A 17,478-nucleotide genomic window follows, 5' to 3' on the forward strand; every position below is an offset into this window, starting at 1 on the left:
ATGTGCCACTTCCCTTTTCATCAGTGGTCCGTGCCCCTTACAATAAATTACAATACCACTTCAAACTACCCAACTCCGGCTGTCTCGCTAGCCGCAGACGGCCTAGAGAAAGTACATTGTGCATGGGACATTCGGACGATCCACTCTCATCTCCGAATCAGGAATAAGATACATTCCGAATACGGTCCAATTCAGTAAATTTCAGTAAATTTCAGTAAATTGCCTTGTCCCATACGAGTTTGGGTTCGGCCATGCGGGGGTTCTTTCCGTTGCTCCGGGGTAAGCTTACCCCTCCAAAGATTTCGCCTCAGATCAGCTCCCCTCATTGGCGCGTTTATAGTCGGGAAGAAACGCCAAGTTTAACCGACCACAGCCCAGTTGTTCTCGTTGAACCCTTTGTCCGAGTCCAACACAACCTAGGTACTTCAGCCAAGGTCCGGGGTCGCGGATCAGGGGAGAAGTCAGTTTCAATACAAGCGTATCCTCGAGCCCCGCCAATTTTTTAACGCAGAGAAGAGGCCCGAGAAAAGACCGCGTTTACTCCATTCTTTGCTCAATGTCCCAACAAAACATATATTGTACAAGAAAATTCTCATTCCACGGGGGAAGGGCCGGAGATGCACAGAGTTAACATGTTGAGAAAAGCACTGTATTTCGCGCCAAACCCGTCCAGTGCCGGTCCACTTAAAGTCACACATGCGCTAAATTCACCATGCGGCCTTGTCTGTCGTACGTATGTCGTATACTTAGACTAACGGCGCGCTAACGCGTGGACCACATGACATTTAGACGGGGCCGGAGTATCATTAAGCTCGACACCCTTTGGACTACTATTATAAATATTGTACGGTTGAATATACTGTTACGACATCTACAACAGTCAAGGAGCTGTTCAGACGTAGAGGAGCCAACCAAGTTCCCAGAAGCTACGCACCCAAAGCTGAATCTACTTAAAAACTGCCTAGCCAGGCAGAAACAAACATCAGGCCGTCATATCCTAATGTCGAAAAGCTAACGTAAGGGCAGGGCCTGGGTTTAGACTAGACACTAGAGACAGAGAGAGCTGGCTATTTTGATTACCTATCCCTGGTTCCTATCTAGCATCAAAGGGCCACATCTTGTCCGCCTTCGCTACTGTCATGTCTTCGCCATGGGACTCGGCTTCTTTGGCAGTCTGTATCCATTCATCATACGCTGCGCGATGAGCTACCCTCGCAGCGTCCCACGCATCATTCGAGATCCACCCGTCAGAATTTGTATCAAGGTTGTCTCTTAGCCATGACTTGAGTGCTTGAACAGCCTCAAAATCTTCATAGTCTCGAGCATGCTGTTTCAATTCCGCTTCTGTGGGAGAATATGGACATGAGCCCTCTAGCCCCAGTTCCGCCCAGCGAGCTGAAAGCTCAATTAACTCTTGGCGGACAGCGACAGCCGAGTCTCTCCAACTTGTGTGACAGTAGTGGAAGAGTCGAAAAAGAGTCGGATCAAGTAATCTTGCAGGACGAAGTTTAGGAACAAGGGCCGTCATGACCACATCATATGTTTGATAACAGACGGATGCATCCTTTAGCTCTCGTTCCTTTTGTCTAGAAATTTCGGTTTCATTTTCTTCGTTCTCGAGTGGATCTGCCTCGGGGACCCTTGGGAGTGCAGCGAAATCAGGTGTCTCGTTGGCATAAATGAACGCGGGCTCAATGCTGGTTGATTGCCAATCTATCAGGCCAGTAATAACGGTTGGTTCTTCGGCAGAGACGTAGATATTCCTCTTGTGAAAATCCGGGTGAAGCAGAGCTGGTGTAGCAGCGTCCTTAACGCGTTCATCTTCACTCAACTTTTGTATCACCTCTCGACTTGTTTTCAATAGACGGACGTGATCTTGAATTGATCCTTGATATGGCAGAAGCTTGCGATTATTGACGGCTTCTTGGGGCAAACGAGAGAAACCGGTATCTATCAAACCTCGACAATAACTTGTGAGGTCTCTCCAAGGTCCGCAATTGGGACTTGGGCCACGGTAGAGTTCATGTTCCCCGGGATTTCGGTTCCAGAAAACCGGACTGCAATGTGGTCCCACACAGAACCCCTGCTCGAATGGAATCTTTAAGTCCGAGTCTAGAGGTGCATCTGCGAAGTATAGACTGCCATAGGCCGGGAAGTCTAGGGAAGCCATCTTTTTCATTGTCAATGAAAGCGCTTTGGTGCACAGCATATGTTGTTCCGGGTTCATTTTATGCCACTCTTGATGTAGTTGAACACCCGCTACATGCTCCTGGATAATATATTCAGTTCCAGCCGGATTGGAAGGATCATCATTCCAGTCGAGAATTTTCGGTATCGGAAGCGAGATCTTGGATTGTACTATACCGACATGAATTAGTGAGCATGTCAGAGCCATACCCTCAAGGACAGGGGATGCGGCTTAGCCTTACAATAAGTGATAGTTGCAACTTCAGAGTTGGTTGTTAACCTTGACGGGCCAGCAATAGGCATAGGTACTCTTGCCACAACACATGATCCATTGTCCATTGTTAAAAGGAAGACTCTGTTGAACCCACCTTCTCGCTTCTCATATTTGACAACGCTGGTGGCTCCTGGACATGTGTAAACAGCCCGCTCACACAGCGCTGAGAAGTCAAACATAACGTGGCGAGAGTTTCGCTCAAGCTCATCCCGATTGAGCCATCTTCCACCGGTGTACGAATGCGGATCATATCCTACAATGCGAAGTCGGGGATAAATTAACACCTTGGTCAAGGCCGGTGAGTGTATGCTACTAACGACGAGTCAGTTCTTGCGAATCTGTTCCTGGGGATGTGCTGTCGAGCCAGGTATGTGGCGAAGGTGCGCTGTTCTTGTTTCCCATGTCGGATAATGTCCGAGATGGGCAACGGAATCGACAATGCTGAATTATTGACGAGGGGGCTCCCAACCGCCGCCAGAGTCGGAGCATATCAGACTGCTGGTCTTCCTTTTCCAGATTGTCAGCTGCAGGGAGCTCGAGATTGGAGGTCTGAAACTCCCCCTGCATGCGGCCGATTGTTTTACCGTCTTGGCATTCATGCAGATGCTGAAACTTGTGAACACTAGGGTTTTGGATGGTTGGGTTTTGGATGCTGTACTTGTGGATAATGGATTTGGATTCTTCTGAGTGAATATTTGTGATTGAAAAGCAGTTGGTCGCTGTTTGATGGAATTTTATGCTTGAGGCTGAACTGAGAATTGATGGACTTGTGAGTACTCGAACGGTATTGGATGCTATTGGATGTTTTGAGAGTGGAAAGGGGTTGGTCGTTGTGATTGAATAGGATTTGTTTGCGAATTCACTAGGCTGCGGGTTTGAGTGAATAGGGCTGGGTTTGCCTTATGTACTCAGTCGGGTCAGTAATGGCTAGGGATGGTCCACCTCTAGGGTCAGAACATTAATTCCACGTTCACACTAGCCTATGAGGTCGGATTACTGTTGACTCCCGAGTGACTATAGTATAGACGAGAACACTCGGTTATATTCGAGCTAGACCCGTCTTTCGAGACAGCGAGAAAAAAAAGACAAATCACCTTGCCATCCATTTCCCCCAGATATGACCCCGTTAACCTTGGAACTTGCCAATGGCCTTATGTTGTAGGTATTTTGGGCCATTACCTCCAGGGCTGCACATGTGGAAATCATAGTATCTAATCCAATAATCAGCCTAGCGACTTCGATCATTCCTGCGACCGTATCCACACCTGTTATGGGAAGGCGCTGCTAGTGTCATATATTGGTGAGTGGTCTCGGACCTTAAAGAGGACGATTTCTAACCCAACAAGACCCTTTTACATCCAAACTCCTCAGCTACAGCCATCTGCTTCAAATTAGACAGGCCATTCTAAATAGACCGGCTGTTTGACCGGTGTGACTTTGTCCGCAAAATGTACGGCACAAAAGGCGCAACACGCGCCCTTCATTCCAATGCCCGGCAGTTCTCTACTGCCACTCGACTACAAGTGTCAGGTCTCAAGATTGATTCGGACCGCTTATGGAACACCCTTCACGAGACATGTCAATGGGGTGCTGCGCATCGCTATGGCGAGTATGTACCAATCTCCTACACGGTCACTGAACACAATCTAACAACATAACAGAAAGCCAACTGATACAGGGATGGCTCGTCTGACTCTCAATGATGATGATGCCCGCGTTCGTCGGTGGTTCGGCGCTGAAGTCCAGAAGCTGGGCTGCTCTCTTTCTGTGGACCAGATGGGAAATATGTTTGCGCGGCAACCAGGGCGGTTGAACTCGGCTGCTCCAATGATCGCAATGGGAAGTCACCTCGACACCCAGCCGCGAGGTGGTCGGTACGATGGTATTCTCGGTATCATGGCTGCCCTTGAAGTCCTTCGGACGATGAAGGAAAGTGGGTTCCAGACTAACTATGATGTCGGAGTGGTCAACTGGACCAAGTAAGTATAGAAATCTGCTTTATCGTGCCATTTGGGATTGTTACTAACGAATCCACAGCGAGGAAGGTGCACGATTCCCCAAATCCATGTGCTCATCGGGTGTTTGGGCTGGTGCCATCCCGATCCAACAAGCTTGGGACCTGCGCGATATTCACGATCCAAGTGTGACTCTCCGCTCCGAGCTTGAAAGACACGGATATTTGGGCGATATTGCTTGTTCTAGCGATCCAGCAACCGGATACCCCCTAGGAGCTCACTTCGAGCTGCACATTGAACAGGGCCCAATTCTCCCGGAAAATAACCGATCAATCGGTGTTGTCCGGGGCGCCCAGTCGTATAGATGGTTGAATATGACCGTTCAGGGTCAGGATGCGCACACTGGAACAACACCGCTTAGTGCCCGCCGGGATCCATTGCTTGCATCATCTAGGATGATCACCGCTTCGCATGATATTGCTAAGCGACACGACGCGCTAGCCTCGACTGGTATTATCCGGGTTCCATCAAACGCGTCTACGAACACCATCTCATCCCAGGTAACCTTCACTCTTGATATCCGACACCCGCAGGATAGTGTGGTACACGCCGTGCAGGACGAATGTCTCAAGGCATTTGAGGCTATTGCATTGCAAGATGGCAAGGGTGTGTCCTTCGACTGGACGTTGGATACGGACTCGCCGGCTGTCAAGTTCGACGACAACTGCGTGGCGTCGATCCAGGCCGCGGCGGACCAGCTGGTTGGTCGTGAGAAGTCGATGCTCATGACTAGTGGCGCCGGTCATGATACTGTTTATACTAGCAAGCACTGTCCCTCCGCGATGATCTTTGTCCCTTGCCGGGATGGTGTGAGCCACCACCCGACAGAATATTGCAGTCCACAGGATTGGTAAGTCTTTTTTTCCCCTTGGAGTTCTCCAGAATCTGACAATCGCAGTGCTATGGGCACACAAGCTCTTCTTGAAGCTGTTGTTCACTACGATAAATTCAGGGTAGAGGCTGAAGGGCAAAAGTAATCGGTATTTCCAAATAAATTGGCGTTAAGCAGACCTAGTTCAATTATGCTATATGGGAAGGCTGCCACCATTATGTAGACAAAAGCAAGTATACTGAGATTGAAAACTCCAAGATATTCGAGTCCTACATTTATACCAAACTGTGTACAAGCGCTAGCGCAGATTCCCATATAGATGATCCCTGCCAAATGGAACAAAGAGAATGTAGGCCCTTAAAGATTTCCATTAATCCCACAAAAAAAAAAAAAAGGGTTAAAGGCGTCGGTGTTGTGAGAAGGCTCAGATTGCAGGCAATGACACGGCAATAAATAAAGTATCTGCAATGTACACAGATAAATTGACTACTAAGCATATGCAAACGTATACCAACATGTCATCACGACGGTCAATCTACTTCAACCCCGCGGCCGCAAATGCGAGCAGTGCCTCCCCGCAAATCGAAGGCCTAACGGCATTCCACCAATCTTTCCCCAACTATGCTCCAACCCCACTAGTCCAACTCCCAGAGCTCGCGGCTGAGCTAGGCGTTGGCAACGTTCTCGTGAAAGACGAGAGCAGCCGGTTCGGCCTACCTTCATTCAAAGTTTTGGGCGCGTCATGGGGATGTTTCCGAGCGATTGCAGCGCAACTCGGCATGCCCTCTACGGTCTCGCTCGATGAACTCTCAAACCGAGCGAAAGAAGCATCAATTATCTTGACGACTGCCTCGATGGGAAACCACGGACGGGCGGTTGCGTTTATGGCTCGACTTCTCGGCATCGAGGCGCGGATCTTCGTTCCTCGGTCTCTGAACCAGTGGACTCGGGATCTTATCACTGGAGAAGGGGCTCGGTTGATTGTTGTTCAGGGCGATTATGATCAGGCGGTGCAGAAGGCTGTGGATGAGACGCGTGTGGGACAGGGTGTAATTATCATTCAGGATACGGCGTTTGAGGGGTATGAAGATGTCCCTTCGTGGGTCGTCGAGGGATATTCTACCATGATGCACGAAGTCCAGAATGAACTTTCTCGGCTTGGTCTGTCGGGTAGTATGATGATCACCCCTGCTGGGGTGGGCAGCTTAGCGCATGCAGTCGCGAAGCATTGCAAGTCACAGAGCACGCCCATGTCTGTGGTCGCCGTTGAGCCTGACACGGCTGCCTGTTTATCTTCTAGCTTGACTGCTGGAAAGCCGGTTACTGTCCGAACTTCTTCTACGATTATGGATGGTATGGATTGTGGGACAGTATCTTCTACTGCCTGGCCCGATCTGCAGCGTTTGGTTGATGCCTGCCTCACCGTCTCATCCTATGAGAGCCATTGTGCTGTGCAATATCTGACTTCCAAGTCTGTGGCTGCTGGCCCATGTGGAGGTGCATCGTTGGCTGCACTGCGACGACTGGCTACATCGAAAGAGGCCAGCTCACTTCTCAACAAGGATTCTGTGGTCATTCTTCTAAGCACTGAAGGTGCGCGCGAGTATCCAGTCCCAAAAGACGTCTCCGTTGACGATGTTGTGGGCTTAACCCAAACTCTCACTCAAATCAACTCTTCCAACCCAACCTTGTCTGTAACAGACGGCGTGGGTGAGACCGAAATCGCAAACTACCTGGCCGCCTGGTTCACCCATCGAGACATTGAGTATCACTGGATTGAGAAGGTCGCTGGACGACCATCCATTGTGGGAGTCTTGCGAGGCAGCGGAGGTGGCAAGTCTCTCATGTTCAACGGCCACACAGACACAGTCAGTCTCTCCAGCTACGAGGCAGATCCCTTGTCCGGATGTATTGGAACCAAGGATGGCAAAGAGGTTGTCTTTGGCCGGGGCTGCCTCGATATGAAGGGGGGGTTTGGCTGCAGGATTAGCTGCGCTTGCAGCAACCAAAGCTAGCGGCCGCGTACCTCGGGGTGATGTCATCGTGGCTGCAGTATCAGACGAAGAGGATGCTTCACAGGGAACTCAGGATATTATTGAGGCTGGCTGGCGTGCTGATGCTGCTGTACTTCCCGAGCCAACTCAAGGCGCGATCCTTACTGCCCACAAGGGATTCGTGTGGGTAGAAGTCGATATCCTAGGAGTTGCTGCGCATGGGTCCGACCCTGCATCAGGAGAAGATGCCATCCTGTATGCCGGATCCTTTTTGCAGGCTTTGGAGAAGTACCAATCACAGCTTCCAGTAGACGATCTCTTGGGTCAGGGTTCGCTACACTGTGGCTTAATCCGGGGTGGTGAAGAGCCTTCATCCTATCCTGGAAAGTGCACTATCACCGTCGAATTCCGCACTGTTCCAGCCCAAACGAAACAGTCCATCCTAGGAGACATCAGCGCACTGCTGAAAGAGATCGCCGAGCAGAAATCTGGGTTCAAATACTCTGAGCCGCGCATTACCATGTCGCGCCCTACACAGAAGGTGGATGCTAATCATCCGTTCGTGGAGAAAGCAACTGCTTGTACCACTGCTGTGCTGGGGAGCAAGCCTGCTGTTAAGGCTGGCCCGTTCTGGACTGATGCCGCCCTGCTCGGTGCTGTGGGTATCCCGTCCATTGTGTATGGCCCGGCAGGAGAGGGCCTCCATGCGAAAGAGGAATGGGTTGAAGTTGAAAGTCTTCAACAGTTTGAGAAGGTGTATACTCGACTTGTGCAGGACTTTTGTTATTGAATATAGACGTCTGTATATAAGTAGAGCTCAGAGCAAAGTTCAAAGTTCCTTGTGCATGCTTGATGTTGTGTAGCAGCCGAAGACAGCTTGAGAAAAATGCATTATTTGATAAGTGAATAACTTTAATAAAAACAGCCAGGTGTGGTTGTTGATTCTTCCAAGCTTGTAGAGGAAGCGTTGTGGCTGGTGTTCTTATCGCCACAGGACTAAACAGCCGGGGCTGATCGGCCACATCCAGGCCACCTTCGCCGAACGACATCCCACTTATTATCGCTATATCTAGCACGCCCATCCCCGTCCTTTCCTAGTTCCAGCAGCTATAGTCTGTTTTCGAAGATCCCGCAACGATGGCAGATGAATCACCAGCACAGCGATCTGCCCGCCTGCGCCGCGAGCGCCGCGAGGCAAAGATCAAGGAAGGAGGCTCAGCACGCCTGGACAAAATCACCAGTCTCAGTGGACGCACGCCGCAAGCTGGTAAGAACCGAAAACCGCATCCCCAGCTCTAGCCAAGGAGCTCCCGATACCAAAGCAGACATACCCTCTCATCAGCCACGCCAGTACAAACAAGGCTAACCAAAGTCAACTACAACAGACCGCGAAGTCTCTCCATCCCCTCAGGCCCAGCGCGCAATGTCCGCGTCTCCCTCTCCAGCACCGCAAAATCCCCAGTTCCGACCCTCACCCTCGCCTCAACCAGACATGCAATCACCGGAAGCGATCCGCGCCCAGCAGGAAGCGTTCTTTTCGATGCTCCGACAATCCGCACCGGCACAAGGCCAGGGCCTGCATCCCGACCCGCAAGCGCCAAATGACATCCAGACACAGCAAGAAGCGTTCCGCGCAATGTTGAGACAATCCGCACAGGACCAAGGACAGGGCCAGCCGCCCGACCACGCCGAAGACCCCACCGTCGAACTTCTGAACTCTCTCATGGGTGCTATGCCCGGCGGTGGCCCCAATGCCCCGGCAGGAGCACCTGGCAACCAAGCCACGCCCGGATTCTCACCCGCTGCTATCGCATCAATGCTCGGCGTGCCGCCTTTCATCGCCAATATGCTGGGTGGAGCGACGCCGCCGACAGAGGCGGAGCAGAAGCGCACTCGGATTTGGAAGACGCTGCACACTGTTTTTGCTTTGGCGGTTGCTGTTTACCTGCTGTTCACTATTGGGACTTCGGTTGCGTTGTTCGGTAGTCCCCCGCCCAAGCCTGCGACTGCACAGAATCCCTTTGCGATCTTTATGACGGGAGAGCTGCTGTTGACTGGCGGTAAGGTGCTGCTTGGTGGGCAGTCGGGTGGTATGGGAATGGCAGTGCAGCTTTTCAAAGATGTTGTGAGGGATGGTAGCCTTCTGCTGTTTATGTTGGGCATGGGGACTTGGTACAATCGCGAATGGCAGACTACGACATACTAGAGTAGCTTGAGTATGTAGCTTCGTTAACGATCAGCGCGGTATGAGCATTTCAATGGCATATATTATGTGATTATTATTTCATTATTCGTATACAACTTTTTGATAGACGCTATATAGATATGTTTGCGATAGTTCGCTGAGATGGTGGGACCGCGTTGCGTAAGACACCCAAGGCAGACGCATCCAGACCCCAATCACCTTGCCATTGGTCCATACGAGACCCTTTCTTGAAATGACCGGCCAGATGCTCTGCCCGAGCTGGCCAGGTGGACAGTGAACATCCACAGAATCCACATCGGCTTTCGACGTTGACGCCCGATCCGCGCCAGGCTCCGAGGTCAGCCACGGGGACTTTGGTGCAACTGTGGAACTTGCGCAGATGCTGCCATAGATAATCCTTTCGACTGAATGTTCGCTCTTGGGCAGGCTTATCGGCACAAACTTGGAATTCATGCTCTTCCCAATGGGCAGGCGTTGGGAAGGGGACGTCGCAGAAAGGGCATTTAGAAAATTGGAGTTCGAACGCTTGTTGGACGTCGTTAAGATTTGGCGTGCAGACCCAGGAGTCAAGAGTGAGATGGACACTTTTCTCGTGCCGGGCCCAGTCGTGTTTCTTCTTGAAAGACTGCGTACAAAAAGTGCACTGGTAATGATAGTCTACGGCTGCTCGTTGCCGTCCTCGTATGCGTTTGGGTTTGATTTGTTTGGGAAGTAGTGGGAATGGCAGCCCCGTGTCTGCCGAGGAATGATAGCTCCATGCTGAAGAGGCGCTATCAGATGTCTCGGATGCCTTGCTCCCAATGCTCGATACCGAGGACGCCAAATGCGACGAGCTCTCGTCGAAATTGAAGAAATCCATGGCAGACCCATCGAGCTGGAACGGGTCAATGCTGTCGTCCGGCTCTACCGAGCCGGAGGCAATGGCATTTTGAATTGCTGTTTCTGGAACAGGTTCATCTTCTGGCGGGGAAGCCTGCCATCGCTCCATAGGAGTTAGGGAAGACAGCGTGCTGCTGACCATGGGGAGCCCGAGCGGGTACGGGATGTCGAAGAAAGTCCCACACTCTGGATCTTTTGTTTCTGACGGCGACGGGCGTTTGCAAACCAGGTTGATATGCGCTTTTGGGAGAAGCCAGTCTCGTGGGCCATCTGATTCTTTTGTGCATCTGTTGGATAAGGATAATCTTGATTTTGATAGAACCACTCACGGAGAACTCTAGCTCCTTTTCTGAGAAACTGTTTGGGTTCTTTTCGTTCATCACTATGGTCCACGGTGGTAGCGGGCAACGGATTTCCATCTTCTGGCACACCGTGGAGATGACCCAACACCGGAGAGAAAGTTTCAAAGCCCGACGGGAGGCGTTTCTCTCCCTTTGCTAAGCTGCATTCCCGGAAAAGGGCCACGCAGCTTGAGCAGGCATTTCTGGGATTTGGATTGGCAGGCGTGGTGCGAAGTATCAGACATTGCAGCCGATGCCTACGACAATGGGCGCATGACACGGGAGGACGATATGCCCCATCAAGCCACTGTGAGACATTGGTGAGGTTTGGTTGCAACAAGGATGGGTCAACATTTTCTTCTGCTAAAGTTGGAGAACAATCGTATACAATTTCTGGGGCCTTCAGTCCCTCATGTTCTTGATGTCCGCGTTGTGTATCGGCGGTTGATACGAGGTGTGACTCATGATTTGTCCACTGTGACCATTCTAGACCACCGATGTCTGAGAGAAATGGTTGGAATTCGTAGTCAGTATTTATACCAGGATAAGGGTCTTCTTGCATGAACCCGGTTGGCTCATTTGCATCCAGCATGCCCTCCATGTCTGATAGAGGCTGTGGTGATGGCTGCCATGTTGAAGGATTGATGGATGGCGGCTGTGGAGTCATGCCATGTAGCGATGCACAGAGTCGCCGGGATGTATGGAATGAACCCTTTCTTGTATATTGATATTAAAGTCCAAAATCCACGAGTAGCTTGGCTAAATCCGTTGCGTTCGTCCACGGGTGTCTTGCGATGCGGTGACAAAGGTCAGCGCTAATCCGAATTTGGGCCAACGAACGTTACTAGTCCAAGAACGGCAGGTACAGACCTGCACCTGCTGACATATGCATAGTATTATGGGCCGATCTCGGGAACAACCAATGTCTGATCGATGAATATCGAGGTCAGTGCTGTGAACCCCTGCTGTGCCTGCTACAACATAGACTTTCTCCGGACTTTTCATCTCTCCGTATCGTTCTCCTGAGGTTGGGGTAGTCTGAAGTTCCCCAATGTCTATTTACTTGATACCCCAACTGAACAACCTTTCGAAGAGACGACAGGGGGACAGGCCACGCCAAGATGAAGCAAATGTCAATATTCTGGTCTAATACAAAATCTATATGTTCCCAAGAGGACCAGTCAATCAATTTCTATGGATATCAATTTGGCAGTTTATCGCATGTTATTAACATCACAAGACCAAAACATTAGAGCTTGGTCGACGTGGAACAAGAACCACCACGTGTTAGGCATGATCTATAATCCGGGGGATAAAATACTAGGCGGAAATAACGGGGCCATTTTAATTAGTTAGTATCGGGTATATCTACCCAGCCTCTCTTAAGAAAGCCAAAACCCGGAGTTGGCTCTGTCCTCCGGAGTTCGGGTGGGGCGTTTTGAGTCGCCACTCGGTGACTCGGTGAGAAAGGCAAAATTCCGAATCCGCGCCGAGTCCGGGTGAAGAAACTAGGCCCGGGAAAAAAGGCTATTCGATATAAGAATAAAAGCCACAGCTTACAACGTCTTAATAACATATCTCTAGTTATATAAAACATATATGAAGATAGATTACTGCTTTTCCAACGGTCTCCAACCAAATAATAGCGATCTTCAACGAAACGATCAAGTGGGACTGTGCCCCCCCCCCAGTTAAACTGGAGCCAGAATTACCGGAGTACATAATTAGCTTTTACAAACCAATTTCTATCACCAATTAGAATGAATCAGCAAGGCAAACCCGCCAGATTCGGACACAGTCATTGGTGGATCCGTTGGGGTTGCATCGAATTTCTGCGGAACCTTCCATTTCTTCCCGTGGGGCAATTTTCTGAAATTCCCTGCTTAGGAAAGGCACGCGAGAACGGGGAAGCCTTTGAATAAGAGGGCCACATCTCCCACTGACCCTAACTAAACCTCATTAACCCCCCTTTAACCTCTGCCTTTCCCCCATCTTCAACATCCATGGAGGTCAACACAGCACCACCTGCTTATGAGCAGGATAAGATCGCTGAGCGGAAGGATCTGCCATTGGATGAGGAGGGCCAGCTCAAGTCTGGTGAGGTCCACGATGCGTTTGGCAACGAGGAGTACGCTGAGATTAAGTATAAAACCTTGAAGTGGTGGTATGTATCGTCTATCGTCGGGAACAGAGGCTTTATCAACCGTGCTAACGAGTGGTGTCTTCAGGCAATGTGGCTTGCTCATGATTTGTGAGTCAGTTTCACTGGGTGTGTTGTCACTGCCCGCAGCCGTCGCTACCCTGGGCCTTGTCCCTGGTGTCATCCTGATTGTCGGCCTCGGAATTCTCGCAACATACACTGGCTACAATATTGGCCTCTTCCGCGAACGGTACCCTCATATTCAAAACCTGGGTGATGCCGGCGAGATCTTGCTAGGCAAGTTCGGCCGTGAGCTGTTCGGTACTGGCCAGTTCCTCTTCTGTATCTTCGTCATGGGCAGCCACATCCTGACCTTCCGCGTCATGATGAACACACTCACCAACCATGGCGCCTGCTCCATTGTGTTCAGTGTCGTCGGTATGGTTATCTCGCTCCTCCTGTCCATCCCCCGTACAATGAAGGGCATGACTTGGATTTCATTTGCGTCATTCCTCAGCATCTTGAGCGCTGTTGTCATCACTATGGTTTCGGTGGGAGTCCAGAGTCACCCCGATCGTGTAATCCAGGCCACAGTCGAGACCAACCTGTACACCGCGTTCCAGTCTGTTTCAAACATCGTTTTCGCTTACTGCGCCCACGTCGCTTTCTTCGGTTTGATTGCCGAGATGGAGACGCCCCAGGATTTCAAGAAGTCCTTGTTCATGCTCCAGGGCTTTGAGATCGCCCTCTACCTGTCCGCCGCCGTTGTGATTTACTTCTACATTGGCACGGATGTGCATTCCCCCGCCCTCACCTCCGCCGGACCCCTGATGAGCAAGATCGCTTACGGTGTTGCTATCCCCACCATTGTCGGTGCCGGTGTTGTCAACGGCCATATCGGCTTGAAGTACATCTACTTCCGCCTCTGTGCCAAATCGGATCTGATGCACCAGCGCAACAAGCGTTCCGTCGGTCTTTGGATTGGTCTTGGTGTGGCTTGCTGGGTTGTTGCGTGGATTATCTCCGAGGCTATTCCTGTCTTCAGCGACCTGAACAGTTTGATCAGTGCTCTTTTCGCTTCCTGGTTCAGCTACGGTCTCTCCGGTATCTACTGGCTCCACCTCAACCGCGGCGAGTGGTTCGCCTCTCCCCCGCAAGATTCTCCTCACCATCCTCAACATCGGCATTGCCTGCTTCGGTTTGGCCCTGTGTGTTCTTGGCTTATATGCTTCTGGCACGTCTATCAGCAAGAACGCCAACAGCAACAGCTTCACCTGCGCCAACACGGATACTTAGATGACTCCATCTTGCTTCATCGCGCTTTATACTGCTTTTTATTGCTTCATCTTATTGATGTCACGCACACTGTATATACACACTGCATATAGACTATGCCAAGAGCGCACTGGCTGGCTCTGGAATATAAATAATAGAATACATTATCTTAACACGATTGCCTGTCCTGATTTTGCCTAGATTATACCTCTTAAGACCAAGAAAGGTATACCTTGCCGTTTCAAAAGTCCGTGTGTACGTATACACCTCGTATCTACAGACATGGAAGTCCTCGTGGGAAATTAGGCTCTAAGCAATATTGACCTTGAATGTAAGTTGCGCCGCACATTGATCTTATATGACAAGTCATAATAGCAATGCTCACTTACTCGACAGTGCATCGGGCACATTCCAGTCCGAATAGTCATTCGGTATAGCTGAGGTGGCCAGGAACTTAGAGGGAGATCTGTATGTCACTTTTGGACGTCTCTGTTGGGATGGTTCCATCCCCCGTAGACGCCTGTTTTTGCGGGCAGACCCAGCACTTGTTTGCTACATGCGGACTATAAAAGGCCTACTTTTGCTGTAGTGAATGATAAAACTTTCTTCCTTCTTTCTTCCCCCAGTGTGCGGGAAGCTTGTAGATGGAGTAGAAGACTCTTCTAGGCCAACGTGACTCTTTCTATTGTTTGTGCCTACGACAGCCACTGCCTCTGACACCACTTCAAGTCCGCAACCATGCCTTTCAGAAAATTCAGGAAGAGCTTGAAGAGACTATTTTCTTTCAAAGCGAGACGTGTTGTCCCTCCAAATGGAAACGATAACCTGCCTCAGGTGACTGAGACCGAGCGGGCTTCGAAAGTCTCTCAGGTCCCTTCGTTGGAGACCCTACCTGCTGAGCTCCGACACCATATTCTTTTGATAGTGGAAATCGACAGTCTGAAGGCCCTTGTGCAAGCCTCTCCTATTTACTTCCATCAATACCAACTAGATCGAAAGAAAATACTCTGTGGAAGCCTGGAGGCAACATTGGGTAACGCACTTGCTGACGCCTACGCCGTTCAGATATTCAGCTCCTCAAAATTGGCTCCGCCAAAAAACCCAGAAGAAGCTGAAGATATCCTCCAGTCCTACCACACAATATTGGCTCAAACTTCGCTTAATCCTCTCCACAAATTACTCAGTATGGAAGAAGCCCGGTCTATGGTCAAATTTCACTGCTCGATCGTTCAACCCTTGATGCGATGCTTTGTGACAAGAGCATCGAGTAATCTCACTGAGACAGAAGGATCCGAGATTGGAGAGGCTTTGAGAAGGATAGAATATCTCTCACTAATTCACGAAATTGAAGAGTCCTTGAGGACAAATGATACACAACTGATGTGGGCTTTTTATCGATTCCAATTCTGTTGCTATGTCTATGGCCGCGAATCCCCTGCTCGCATTCTCAAGTACTTCTTATATCAGTTACGACCCTACATTGAATCCTGTCTCCAATACTTCTATGACGAGTGCTGGCAGATTGTCCACGCCATTATGGACAAAAGGAGCCCCGGAATTGATCACCAACCCCGGAGAAATGATGATAATACCCAGAGTGAGTGGATATCCTTCGATTCTGAAATTGGAGACATTGCGGTTTGAAAAATAGTAATTTTAGCTCTGAGTCAAAAGACAACAGCGATGGGTTACTCACGACACCGACACAGTGCGGCCTCGAGCTGCTGCACTACGTCCATTCCAGGATCAAAATCAAAAATAACGAAGACCTGATGGTGGTGAAATTTTGCATGATTCAGCGTTTCTGCGGCATTCCCGGCCGTAATAACCGTGACTTCGACGACTTCTTACGATGCAAGGTGGTCCCACATGTGGACCGCATCGAACCCTCCCACATAGATGGATAATATCTGGCTATTACCAACTGGGTGGAACCGGCACCCTTCCGTATGTAAGCCTAATGGAAGCTCCATGCTCCTATCACTGACCTGGAGGGTCGTATGGGTGGAAGTTACAGCAACTTCTTTAGGAAATACATCCCCAACTGTCTCTTTCAATGGGGCCCATAAACTCAGCCTATCTCGAGGGCATGAATTTCAAGGAGGTTGGTTACGATAAAGCAATAGGAGGAACATTGGGATGATCCCGGGAAGTATTACTGGTACCTGGAAGAATAGTCGATATTATCAGCAGAAACACACAAGGTGCCTTCAAATTTTCTTGCTCAAGACACAAAGTCGGGCAGATTGCAGGCATCAGTTTATCCCCACCATGTAGGCAGGAGAAGGGTTAGACAGGAGTGATGGATGAAGTATCAAATAAATTACGCCTACCAACAGCCTAAGCACCTTGGAACCCACTACAAGATCGTCATATGCTACCGAATAACTTGCTTTCGATCCCCGCAGAAGCCAATCAACCTATATATTAATATATACTAATATGTTGTTATACGGGGTACTTCATCGGAGCCCGGTATCATTCGCATCAGTATGTAACAGTCACATTCTTATTCAAAAATTTTGCGTCCATCTTCAAGACAAGGTTCTCAGCGAGCCACCTCCCTGCATCCACCCTAGAGATAGTATAGCCAATAGCCCTAGACTCCGAGCCAGTCTTGGGATCCTCGATGCCCACACGGATAGCCTTGTCCGACTCGCCATCAACAAGGTGGCTCGCACGAATTATTGTGAATGCTTCCCCGCTCTGCGCGAAACGGTCTTCCATGACTACCTTGTCTGCCCCGGGGACACTGACAAACAAGCAATAGATGGGCACCATAGCGATAGGAACATCGCGACCGAAGCGGGAGAAGCCCGCTGTACTGAAACCGATTATGTGCGGAGTTCCGTAAATGCCGGTGCTTCGAAGCTGGGCTAGAGCTTCTAGGAGAGTTGTCGCGCCTTTCTTGCAGACGTCCGGATCGTCGACAGTCATTCCGCGTGGCCTGGCGCCGATGGTGGACACGATAACATCGACGATGCGGCCATCGTCGGTTTGGATACACTGGGACACGGCGGAGATATTGTGTGCATTGCCTTTGATGACTTTCAGATTTGGTGTTGACCCTGAAGGGAAGACGCCTTTGAGTTTTGAGGGATCACGGCACAGTGCGATGCATTTGTGTCCGGCAGCGAGGGTGTGTTTGAGGGCAGCAAGGCCAACGCCGGTGCTAGCTCCAAAGAATGCAACGGACTTGGTGTTTGGCGTCATCGTCTAAAGTGAGGTGGATGATTTCCTTTCAAGTGTCTTGGATTGGACGATGGACTTCATAATATATATACATTTTGGCAGAACGTTATCAAGAAAGCGAAAAATATCCGACCCAACGCAAC

The 17,478-nt window shown here is 50.1% G+C and overlaps 8 protein-coding genes across 8 annotated transcripts; 5 read left to right on the forward strand and 3 right to left on the reverse strand.

Annotated features, from left to right (window-relative positions):
* Window positions 1-1,093: 1,093 nt before the first annotated feature.
* Window positions 1,094-2,863, reverse strand: N7489_011273 (uncharacterized protein; the record flags this gene model as incomplete). The annotated part of the gene is made up of 3 exons (XM_056717022.1): window positions 1,094-2,358; window positions 2,430-2,714; window positions 2,779-2,863. 3 exons carry the CDS (start codon window positions 2,861-2,863, stop codon window positions 1,094-1,096), a joined length of 1,635 nt encoding a protein of 544 aa, XP_056564644.1.
* A 1,046-nt stretch (window positions 2,864-3,909) lies between these two features.
* On the forward strand, window positions 3,910-5,453 carry N7489_011274 (M20 family metallo-hydrolase; the record flags this gene model as incomplete). Its single annotated transcript, XM_056717023.1, has 4 exons — window positions 3,910-4,070; window positions 4,123-4,440; window positions 4,499-5,326; window positions 5,375-5,453. The coding sequence occupies 4 exons, from the start codon at window positions 3,910-3,912 to the stop codon at window positions 5,451-5,453; spliced, it is 1,386 nt and encodes a 461-aa protein (XP_056564645.1).
* Window positions 5,454-5,805: 352 nt separating this feature from the next.
* On the forward strand, window positions 5,806-8,092 carry N7489_011275 (putative diaminopropionate ammonia-lyase; the record flags this gene model as incomplete). Its single annotated transcript, XM_056717024.1, has 2 exons — window positions 5,806-7,280; window positions 7,324-8,092. The coding sequence occupies 2 exons, from the start codon at window positions 5,806-5,808 to the stop codon at window positions 8,090-8,092; spliced, it is 2,244 nt and encodes a 747-aa protein (XP_056564646.1).
* A 347-nt stretch (window positions 8,093-8,439) lies between these two features.
* N7489_011276 (uncharacterized protein) lies at window positions 8,440-9,508 on the forward strand (the record flags this gene model as incomplete). The annotated part of the gene is made up of 2 exons (XM_056717025.1): window positions 8,440-8,569; window positions 8,688-9,508. The coding sequence occupies 2 exons, from the start codon at window positions 8,440-8,442 to the stop codon at window positions 9,506-9,508; spliced, it is 951 nt and encodes a 316-aa protein (XP_056564647.1).
* A 109-nt stretch (window positions 9,509-9,617) lies between these two features.
* On the reverse strand, window positions 9,618-11,395 carry N7489_011277 (C2H2-type zinc finger protein; the record flags this gene model as incomplete). Its single annotated transcript, XM_056717026.1, has 2 exons — window positions 9,618-10,663; window positions 10,717-11,395. 2 exons carry the CDS (start codon window positions 11,393-11,395, stop codon window positions 9,618-9,620), a joined length of 1,725 nt encoding a protein of 574 aa, XP_056564648.1.
* A 1,336-nt stretch (window positions 11,396-12,731) lies between these two features.
* N7489_011278 (Amino acid transporter transmembrane) lies at window positions 12,732-14,164 on the forward strand (the record flags this gene model as incomplete). Its single annotated transcript, XM_056717027.1, has 3 exons — window positions 12,732-12,892; window positions 12,957-14,066; window positions 14,116-14,164. 3 exons carry the CDS (start codon window positions 12,732-12,734, stop codon window positions 14,162-14,164), a joined length of 1,320 nt encoding a protein of 439 aa, XP_056564649.1.
* A 717-nt stretch (window positions 14,165-14,881) lies between these two features.
* N7489_011279 (uncharacterized protein) lies at window positions 14,882-16,050 on the forward strand (the record flags this gene model as incomplete). The annotated part of the gene is made up of 2 exons (XM_056717028.1): window positions 14,882-15,781; window positions 15,853-16,050. The coding sequence occupies 2 exons, from the start codon at window positions 14,882-14,884 to the stop codon at window positions 16,048-16,050; spliced, it is 1,098 nt and encodes a 365-aa protein (XP_056564650.1).
* A 580-nt stretch (window positions 16,051-16,630) lies between these two features.
* N7489_011280 (NAD(P)-dependent oxidoreductase) lies at window positions 16,631-17,356 on the reverse strand (the record flags this gene model as incomplete). The annotated part of the gene is made up of 1 exon (XM_056717029.1): window positions 16,631-17,356. The coding sequence occupies one exon, from the start codon at window positions 17,354-17,356 to the stop codon at window positions 16,631-16,633; it is 726 nt and encodes a 241-aa protein (XP_056564651.1).
* Window positions 17,357-17,478: the final 122 nt, after the last annotated feature.

Source organism: Penicillium chrysogenum, assembly GCF_028827035.1.
Source record: "Penicillium chrysogenum strain IBT 35668 chromosome Unknown utg000005l_segment0_segment0, whole genome shotgun sequence".
NCBI lineage: Eukaryota > Fungi > Ascomycota > Eurotiomycetes > Eurotiales > Aspergillaceae > Penicillium > Penicillium chrysogenum.